The sequence below is a fragment of the Dendronephthya gigantea genome, unplaced genomic scaffold (assembly GCF_004324835.1).
Source record: "Dendronephthya gigantea isolate DGI-Jeju-01 unplaced genomic scaffold, DenGig_1.0 000116F, whole genome shotgun sequence".
NCBI lineage: Eukaryota > Metazoa > Cnidaria > Anthozoa > Malacalcyonacea > Nephtheidae > Dendronephthya > Dendronephthya gigantea.
The window spans coordinates 131,683-142,974 of NW_021163126.1; the positions used below are offsets into that span (position 1 = coordinate 131,683).

Consider the following 11,292-nt stretch of genomic DNA (forward strand, 5'->3'; position numbering starts at 1 on the left):
GTTGAAGATATTCAGGATATTTTGACTAAAATAGAAACAAGCAAGATTTGTGAAGGTGTGTCTGAGGACTGTGAGTCAAGGTCTGCTGCTATTGATCCAAATGCAGACATCACAGCATTTGGTTCTGGAACAGTTGTCCGTCACTCTGTCCCGAAGATGCCAAACCCAAAGCAATTTGAGGCAACAGTTTTCTTAAGGAGTAAAGACTGCTCTGATCCTTGCTCTAAAGCAAGTAAACGGTTAAAGAAGGCAACAAAAAAGAGAACCAAAGCATCCCCAGCCAAGAATAAGGCATCCCTAGCTGCTTGTGGACCAGAAAAGTTACGTGCGACTGTCCAGGCAACAAGACTTGAGTGCAAAATGCTCAGAGAGCAGCTGCAGGAAATGCAGGAACACATTCAAGAACAATGACATCCATAAAATAATAGGTGGGCAAAACCTGAATGCTACTCCCCACATGAAGTTTTTCTGGGAAGAACAAATGAAACTTCTCCAGTCTTCCAGCTCTGGTAGAAGATATCATCCACAAATCATTCGGTTTGCCCTATCTCTACATGGAAAGTCACCATCCGCCTATAGAGAGCTCCGGGAAAGTGGTGCTTTGGTGTTACCTAGTGAAAGGATACTACGTGACTATAAGAACTATTTTCCCCCAAAGGCAGGAATAAATAAAGAGAATGTTGATGCTTTGCGAAAAAAAGCTGCTTCGTTTACTGGAAATCAACGTTATGTCACGCTTGTCATGGATGAAATGAAAATCCAATCGGAACTTGTGTTTGATAAGAACACTGGTGACTTAGTTAGGTTTATGGATCTAGGTGACCCCATGACAAATTTTGCTTGCCTTGATGAAAAAGATACCATCGCCACCCATGCTTTGGCATTTCTTGTTAGAGGTTTGTGCACTGATGTAAAACACATCATTGCATATTTCTTTACAGGAAATGTCACTTCATACCAGTTGATGCCAATTTTTTGGAAAGTGGTTTCCACCTTGGAACTGTCTTTGGATCTTTGGGTGGTTGCTCTGGTCAATGATGGTGCCTCGCCTAACAGAAAGTTATTCAATCTGCATGTTAAGTTGTCTGTTGATCAATGTGATGTGGTACATAAGACAATCAATCTCTTTGCACCATCGCGCTTCATATACTTCTTCGCAGATGTACCACATTTAATGAAGACCGCGAGGAACTGTCTATACAACTCTGGCTCAGGTTCACGCAGTCGTCTGATGTGGAATGATGGCCAATATCTGTTGTTTAAACACATAGCAGATATTTTTTACCAGGATCAAGCTGTTGCCTTGCATGTGCTTCCAAAATTAACCTTGGAGCACATTGTTCTGACATCTTTTAGCAAGATGAAGGTGAAACTGGCAACTCAACTACTTAGTCGGTCAGTTGCCCAAGCATTAGAGGAAAGTGAAAACAGTGAGGTTTTGGGGACTGCCGAATTCTGTAGAATGATGAACGACTTTTTCGATTGCACCAATGTGAGATCACTTCACGAGCATGAGAGAAAGCCAAATGATCTGGTCAAACCATACACTGCCGTTGATGACCACCGGTTTGGATGGTTACGTGATGTCTTTTTAAAGTACCTGGAGAATTGGAAGAAGTCCACTCTTGAAAGGGTCGGTCATTATTCACCAGATGATAGAGGAAGAATGTTTCTTTCATCTCAAACCTATGAAGGTCTTCAAATTGCAGTTCATTCCCATATTGAGGCTATCCAGTTTCTACTTCAGCAAGGGTTTAGGTACGTCCTGAGTGAAAGATTCATGCAGGATGTGCTGGAAGATTACTTTGGCCATCAGCGTGCTAAAGGTGGTAGAGCTGACAACCCAAGTGCATATGAATTCGGGTACAATGATTTGACAATCGCGGCACAACGAGACATTGCCCCAGTTGTAAGAGGAAATGTGGGTGGTCGATATGGAACAACAAAATGGCACACTGTGAGTGATGAGCCAGTAGAAAAGAGAAAGAAAAAGAAATAAATGCTATGATCATGGTAGTAAAGTATGGTTAAAGTATGTTAAAAATGACAGTACAATAGAGCGATATTCTAATTTGCACATATAATATTTGAAGTCATTTAAGGTGTAAAGCTCTTTAGAAACTCAGTCCCAAGGTACTTTTGAGGAAGCACCCTGGTCACAAAGGAGATACTAGATCTTCTCTGTGCCCTGGTGGTAAATAATGTGACTGCCCTTCTTTTAGAAAGTAAAATATTTTGTTAGAAGGAAGACATGCGTATGTTATATAATACGTATGTTTGCATTGAAAATACCTGAATGATAACTGTGTTTTTTTCATACCTATTACCAAGTTACTTCACTGGCCAAAATTTTGGCAGTCACATTATCACAAATTACCAAAGTACTTCCTCAAAAGTATTTGGATAGAGTTTGAGCTCTTTACCGTGATGAGCTAGATAAAATATGGGGAAGCATTGCACCATAATATGTAAACATGCAAATCAGTATCTATTTTTGTACACATTTTTTTAGATGATGTGTACTTCTTTGAATCTTTGTTAATTTACAAGTATGGATGTCAAGCTCATTGTACTGCTAGATATAGCCCACCAGACTTATTTTTTGCTAAGCAAGTCAGTGTAGTAGTACTTGGAATATTTCATACTAGTTTTATTATATGTTATGATATGATTATTTTTTAGAAATAAATTAAATAAATTGTGTTCTTTCATTAACTAGACTCTTACAAATTAGTATTTGGGCTGGGAGACTTGTTTCCATGAACTGTGAGTCAATCACATTTTATCTTTATTCATAAAAGCAAAGTTTTGGGCAAAAAAGATAATGTATACACTGTAAGATTATATATTAGACTATAAATTTCAGAACTGTATATACTTAGCTAGAGATACTGTAAGGTTTGTTTATTAATGTAACTGACAGCAAGTTGATAAAAATGAATACTTTGATAATGACAACTAAATGTATTTGTACTGTATGATTGTCAAGCCATGCTGTACCTGTATGTACTAACCAATGTTTTTCCCCTGGCCTGATCACCTTAATTCCTACAGTGGTGCAATCTTGTGGAGGTGATACGCAAAAATAGATGAAAGAAATGAGCATCAAATCACAGTGTGTTCAAATGATGTTATCATTTACAATTTCAAAATAGTTAATATCTGAAGTACTGCTGGGGCTGGTGGTATAAAACTTTTAACTACATTTTGGACAGTTAAATTGTAGTTAACTCCAAAATACACCAATTTGATTGGTCAATCCTGTTAACTAAATGTAGTTAGAAGTTAATTACCTTATTATTCAACCAGCCCCAGATTGTATAAATCCCCAGGTTAGGAGGGGAGAAACACTGTGACTGATTGTTCCAATGATAAAATAATTCTGCCTAAGGTGTAGTATGAAACCTACAGCTGCCCAATAAGTGGTTGATAATTCATGCAGCACAGGCAAGGCAAAACTGATTACGTGGCAAGCCCCAGCAACACTTTGCACTGCATGAATACATTTACAAACTGTTTGTTGGCAGCCTATGAAAAACCTAGTTGAATGATGAAGACATACATAAAGTATACCAGTTTGCATGAGATTAAAAACTAAATATTTAATATTTTTGTAAAACATATATTTCCCATATTTCCTAAAACAACACACACTTTTTTTTAAAAACATTAAATCTTACACTTTACAGTTTGCATCATCAAATATAGTTCTTAGTTCAAATGGGTACTTTTGAGTCCCTTTTCAAATCTTTTCTTAATGCCTTCTTTTTGCCTTGTTTTTCTCTTATCTTATATTGTGTGACATAGTCCTTAGTATATGAGAATGATCTCACCTTCAAGAACATTTTCACAATGTTTTCAAGACATAAATTATTTACATCACAGGTTGGATTTACACCAGAAGTCAACACAATATTGTCCCACAGTGACTTGACAATGGGCAAACGAATAGTTGAAAAGCAGATTTCATCCACAGGAATGTTTCGAATTACATCAGTCTTGTTAACTTCCTTCCGAAAACAAATCTCTGCCTCGTGTAAAATCCTGACAATATCCTCGCAAGGGGTAACAAGACCACCCCTGGACCTGCCTGATATAAATTCGTTGCTAGCTTCCTCTTTCGAAACTATCAAGCTTTGTAACAAAGCTTGAATCTCGGGATTTTCTCTCCCTGACTTTGGTTTACTAGCTTTATTTAATTTCGACACAACATAGCCTACTATGTACGAAAGAGGACCATGTTCGCAAGGCTGAATTTCGTAGTCGACAAATTCCAATGTTTTTTCTCCCACTAGACCAACGTTACAAACCCAACTAAATGATCTGGAATGTGAATCATAACTAGGTTAGCAACTCGTGAATCTTTGCAATTTAAAAGTGTTGACGAATTTAGCATCAATCCATAAAACGACTCCAGCAGTTTGTCTTGGTTCCTATTTCGGCAAAATTTCGTGTAAAGAGGCAACACTTCCTTAAATAATGCGTCGGTCGCTGAAATGTCCTTTACAACGCTGTCGATTATATCTCCGTAAAGATTTTCTGCTATAATATTTGTTTTAATGGTTTCTACAATCGACTTTATTGCGTCAAAACAAAGAGGTATCATGTTCGGATGAGATGAAACTTTGTCAGGCTCGCCATGTTTCGAGTTGATGTGCTTCGTCAGACCACCCTTTGATTTACATATTTTGCTACATTTCACACAAGGAAATTCTTTTGCGCCTTCAATTTCAACCATTGAATCGACAAATTCATTTTCGACTTCATCGTAGTCGGTTTCAACGATGTCAACAGCAATATCTATGTTGTATTCATGGATTCCTTCACTATACTCGAAAGAGCTTTCACTCCTTTTCGAAACCGGTATAACAATATCACGTTTTTCGCCCAACGTTTCCCCGGAATCTTCGCTCAAAATATTTCTTACAGCGTGTTCTTCGTTCCTTTGCTCCTCGAAATCCATAGCAAAAGCTTATATCAGATTTAAGGGATTAAATATGTATCAAATTTCGGAAAGCCTTATCAACTCACTATTATTTACCCCGAGGCGATGCACACTAAAAGTCACGTGATTTTTTTTTCCTTTGATGCGCGACATATTTGCCGCCCCTCTTTGAAGTTTGCCGGCTTTCCAAACCATCCTATTTCTATTAACTGTGGTTGAAGAAACAACACAGTGTGAGGAAATCGTAAGTATTATGGTAATTGGGGTGTGCACAATTGCATTCAACAAATCAGTCAGGCATAATTGAGATATACCCCCAATTCATCAAATTTTCTAACAATTGATCGTATTTTTTTATCATAAATAGTTTCTCGATACCAATATCATGGAACAAGCTATGGCTTTGGAAATTAGTGGTGAACCTAATGACAATGCAAGCTTGATTGAAGCAAACAGACGGCTGAAAAACAAAGTTATATCACTTGAAGGCAGCAAGAAAAAGAAGAGAATAAAAATAAAAAGTTGGATAAATTGGATAAAATTGGATAAAAAGAACCGAGTATGGCTCACAGGCATCTTTTGAGCTCCGAAGGACACTAAAAGGCAAACTATTTAATGCTGTATTTGAAAACTCACCATATTATAAATTAATACGCATCCCACCGCTATATTATTGGTCTTCAGAAATACATTGTTGATTAAATGTCGTAACCACGGCTCAAAAACGAAACCAATGTCCATGTTTTTGGAATAACAATTGAAGCCATAGAATGTGAATAGACAATAAAACAATATAGACCAGCAACCGTATATGCACTGACTTGTATGTTGAAGAAACAATATTGTCATATCCAATCCACTTGGATCATCACCCTCGATTGTTTTAAGATGTTCATTGTATGCCTTAAAAAACACCGAAAATCTATATAAATTGTAATTCTATACAAATTATAAAAACTGTTGATTTCTAATAATATATCAAACTTTACAATCCCTTTTTCATTCTCTACCTGATCTCAGTATATTATTGTAACGTTGGACCGTAAAACTGGGTGTGTCATCCGTGTCCCAGGGACTGTTAGCAATAAGCTAAACTCAATCCAAACTTCAACTGAGTATTTCAGGCTTGCACCATCGTCGTGATAGAAATCAGTCCAACACCAGTAAAGCTTTGGAATATATATTTCTTGTCTTCTATTTACAATCCTCTATATTTCTATCTTCTATATATCTTATATATGTGTGCAAGTGTTTATATAGTGCTTGCATAAGTTAATTATGACGTATTTGGCACGCAAACTATGGTAATACAATCCGCTATAACCAGATAACTGGAGTTACATGATTACCATAGAAGGCAATCTGCAAGCCCAAGTTAGCGCTGTGTTAGCACTGTTCAAGCGCGGTTTCAGCGCTGCGTCACTTTTACTTGAGCTTATATATAGCTCCTTGTAGCTGCGTTCTAGCGCTGCTAGAATTATGTCATCCGCTATGTCACATAATTCACCATATTATGCAAATGTTATAATATGTAATCTACGCTACATTATGATTGGACCGCAGTAGGTCTGATTAGCAAAAATGATACCCAGTGAGACCGTATATTAAAACTTTCAATTATTCATCAATATTTTTTCTTGCAACTATACTTGCAACAAATGCTACATAATATAGATAAGCTTTATTACCTTTACTGAGACGATAGCAATGCCTATGGGTTTATTGCATTGATTTTTCCTACGAAATTGGCATACTCCTGCAATATGTAATTACCATCATTAAAAATAGCATCTTCTTGTCTAAAACATCCTCAGCCAATCAATTTCTCACCCTCGAACTAGGAGTGAGATTGAAATGGTCTTCTTTCGGCCATTCATGAATGGGAATGGAATAACTCATCTGATCCCATGAATACGCTTCTTTCCAATGACACCAAAGATGTTCTTTCCATTCTTTGTAAATGTTCTTTTGCCATTACTTGAACTTTTCTCAATATTATTTCACAATTTTTTAAAGTTGTGCTACAGGGATAAACAATAATTTTAATTAATTAAAAAAAGTGTTTACACAATTATTAAGTAGATGTCAGTATGTCAGTTTGAGGATCCATTATCTGGGGAATTCATACATGAATAATGCTATTTTCTATTGATGATAATTATGATCTTTCATAGGAGCAAGCCATTTTTTTAATTTGTCACCGGGTCAGACAGTGTAATGAATATATTTTGTAATGAGTATATACATAGTATGTAATTACAATACCTTGCTATCCATTATGAATATCAAAGGATCTTCTGTCAACATGTTGTATCCAGTAAAGTGAAGCTCTCTTAGATTTGAATTTGGAAGTGGATATTAATGAATTAACGACAGGCCCAGCAATGTTAACTGGATTGGTGATCAGGAATTTATATAAAATATTTGCAGTGTTACAAATTGTTTGGCTCACTGCAGAGCAGTACAACATATAACAAATGTGAATGTTCAAAATGTAGCTCCAAGATCTATCTGCAAATTTGACAGCGACAACAAGTGATCCAACTCCACCTACTGATCAGCTACCCAGTAGTCAAAGTACTGAATCAACAATAACATTAGGCTCTCCAAGTCAAGACACCAAAACCGGTTATGAAGTTCCTACTGCTGGATGCAACCCAACGTATCTGTGTAATCTGTTTCTATGAACAACTATCGCCTTACAACGCTTTCCAGTTTGGATCCTGTACACCAAATCGTTGATGCTCTTCACCACCGTATAAGGACCTCTCCATTGCTTTTGTAACTTCGGAGAGAGTCATTTTTTTCGTTGAGGACAGTACAACCATACATTATCCCCCCCTACCGAAACTCGTTTTCGTTGCATCAACATCATATTGATTTTTCATGCATTCCATCTCTCGCAAAGGAGTGAGCATGCTCTAAACTGTCACTTAATTGCTGTACATATTTGGTTTTCTCCGGAGGGGGTCCAAACATTAGATCAACAGGTATTCGGATTTCACGCCCCATCATCAATTTAGCTGGAGTTTGTCCCATAGACTCGTGGACAGCAGTTCTATAGGCCATCAACATGGTGTCCACATGTTCATCCCAGTCGGATTGATTTTCGCACACATACATGGAAAGTTGAGTACCAAATGTTCTGTTTGAACGTTCCACCATGCCATCGGACTGTGGATGATAAGGTGTGGTTCTAGTTTTTCTTATTCCCAAAAGATAACATACTTCTTTGATCAGGATTGACTCGAAATTTCTTCCCTGGTCCGCGTGTAACTCGAGGGGTATTCCAAATCTACAAAAAAATTGTCAAACCAGGACTTCTGCTACAGTTTTTACTTCCTGGGTCTGAAGAGGATATGCCTCTGGCCACTTAGTAAAATAGTCCATTGCTACCAGGAAATATTTATTTCCCCGCGCAGTCATCGAAAACGGACCCATTACATCTATCGCAACATGTTCTATGGGACATGAAGAGGCTGCGAAAGATCGCGCACGAGAAGCGGTACGCACAGCAGCAAATCAAGCCATTTGGAACGTCGTGGGTGGTAAACTAACAGGACTTGGTAAAAAACGTAAACAATCCATGAGTCGAAAACGGCCCATAAAGAAACGAAGAACAACGACGATCCGGAGGACATCTATTCGAACGACATGTTTGGTTAATTATCTCGACATATTTGGTTAAGTATGATGAGCTTTGTGCATCCGTTCTCGCAAGAATGCACCAAACGTGAATTGGATTTATTCTCCGTGCCTCCCACGCAAACTAGCCTTGAGAAAGGGCTATGGATCGATCATCAACCCGTGTCCAGCGTGGCAGACGGTGGCCCCATCACGTTCATGTGCCCGGGCACCGAAGACTACATTGATCTGGCCAGAACGATGCTCGTGGTGAGGGCGAAAGTAACCACTGCCGATGGGGGGAATCTCGCCAATGATGCACAGGTGGAAGTCGTTAATAATTTCCGATGGATGTTTTTCTGAAAGTGAAACAAATCACTCAAGCCGCGGGTATATATGTGGGGACGGTCCTGAGTGCAGCATTAAACGGAACAAACACGGAGAATCCGTTCAATTTTCAAAATTTCAACCAATCGTTCCTCAGCGTATCCGTAAACAGCGAGGAGGTGCCAGGCAAACCGTTACAATTAGCCTACGCTAATTCACTCAGATTTGTTGAGGCCTATTTTACATTATTCTCTGGCACTGGAAAAATGTATTTCAATACCGGCAACGATATCTCACGCTAGGATTTCAATCAGGCGTATTGTTTCTATGCCTTTGATCTCAGCGGTAACATGTGTGGTTCTTCCAACCATTTTAATCCTGTGCAACGTGGAAATCTGGCACTTGATCTCAAGATCACCGCAGCGCAGGCCGCAGCTATTAATCTTGTGTGTTACGCTGAGTCTAAGAACACCATCCAAATCGATGAGGACCGAAACGTCATCTACGATTACACGGGTTAAATGAATACGTCACAAATACAACGTGCCCTGCAAGAGAATTGCGTCACCAAGAAACAATTTTGCGGTATATTTGCAAGCGATCAATTGCTGCAAACCATCAAAAAGTACCTGTGCGGATTCGTGGCAAATGCGGATCCTAGCGATAAACCTGGAATGCATTGGGTTATTTCCCATCGGAGTTGCAAGAGAAAGAATTCTTCGACAGTTATGGACAACCTCCGGAACAATACCCTTTTGGGAACTTTTTAAACATAGCACACGTAAACTACAAAGTGCACGGTCCGATGTATGCGGGCAATATTGTATATTCTACCTTTATCATAGAGCACAAGGTTTGAGAATGAATAAAATCGTGCATTTGTTTCAAGATAATACTATGTTCAATGACACAAAAGTGTCGCAGTTTGTAAAAAATAATTTTAATGTTACGTTAAAACAGCCGTCTTCAGGCTTTAATCGATGTTGTGTGCGAATATTTAGGCAATAAATGTCTTCTGTTCGATAACGCACGGAGATGTGTCTTATAGCGCGATAAACGACGCTTTTGAGGTGATGTTAATGGAATAACACCTTTAACTAAATTCAATGCGCACTCGCAAATGGCAGAAATCACCTCCGCGGGGCAATGATCCAGAATTAATTTTCATAACTTCGGTTTGGAATATTAGAACAACATATTAATATACACATCAGAACAAAAAAACGTCCTTGAAAATCACTTCAATACCTCTAGTCACTATCCGAAACCTGAGGAAATACTACAACTGAAACAAAAGACAGGTATCGATCGAACCAGAATTTTGACCTGGTTTCAAAATCATCGGGCCTCAGAAGCACGCAAAAATATCCAAGTATAATTTGGAAACCAACAGTTTAATAAATCGTGTGGACACCAAACGTTAACTTTTACACTTGTTATATCTATTTGATCATGTTTATTTATCTATTAAAAACATTCTCAAACACAATTAATACACCCTTGCTATTCTCTCATAACAAAGCACATAATGGTTTAATATAAAGTTAATAATATCTCTATACCGAGCAACTCAACCTCCGGACATATACGCATCAAATCCACAAACAGCAACAAATGTGAATACATGTTCGAAGGATACATAAACATCCTCAACAAAAACATATGGTCCCGTCTCTGCATACGTTTTCTAATATCACACCACCAATCGTTATTGCCTCGACTCCAAAGCACCCAAGGTATACTGGGCGAAAAACCACAAGACCCCGGCGGATCTTTAACAATAAAATCAAGTTGAAATCTCTTGTATCGTACAAATGGCTTGTTGGAATAAACACAAAACATTCTCTCCGATCTCCCAGACTCGGGCTGTGCGTAAAAAGCAACTTTAAAACTCGATAGGAAACACTGTGCCAGCAATCGATGAGGATCAAACATTGCGTCCGCTATACAAAACTCAGTAATAAACATCGGTCGTTGCCCAATGTCATCCTCGCCACACGCCACATTCTCACACACCTGACGTAAAATAATCTCAAGAGCAAGATCCTTAAGCGATTGCATCAATAACATGTCTCACACTAGTCACTCCCCCTAAAAGACGGACTTAAAAGGCTCAATCTCTCACACCCACAAACACGCCCCCTCTCTTGTTTTGTTTACCTCCGATGACAACACGAACACCCCCGAACATTCTCAAACCATCTCTCAAACACAGAAAAAGTAAAAAACACCCCGTCTCAAAAAGGTAAGCCCTCTCAACACTTTTACACACTCGTCATCACCACCTCTCACTCACACACCACATTCCATCACTCTAGACATTATGGAGGACTCTATATCTATAATAAGCACAGTGTCAAACGAGATCAAGCAGTCGAAAAAATCTCCGACGCCTC

General features: G+C 38.5%; 1 protein-coding gene across 1 annotated transcript; it reads left to right on the top strand.

Moving 5' to 3' along the window:
* The first annotated feature begins 457 nt into the window (after positions 1 to 457).
* Positions 458 to 1,999, top strand: LOC114535322. Its single transcript, XM_028556686.1, has one exon. The coding sequence runs from the start codon at positions 458 to 460 to the stop codon at positions 1,997 to 1,999; it is 1,542 nt and encodes a 513-aa protein (XP_028412487.1).
* The last annotated feature ends 9,293 nt before the right edge of the window (positions 2,000 to 11,292 follow it).

What these genes read in the sequence shown, in the direction of transcription:
- LOC114535322 (XM_028556686.1), top strand. Translation starts at nt 458, where the DNA reads ATGAAGTTTTTCTGGGAAGAACAAATGAAACTTCTCCAGTCTTCCAGC.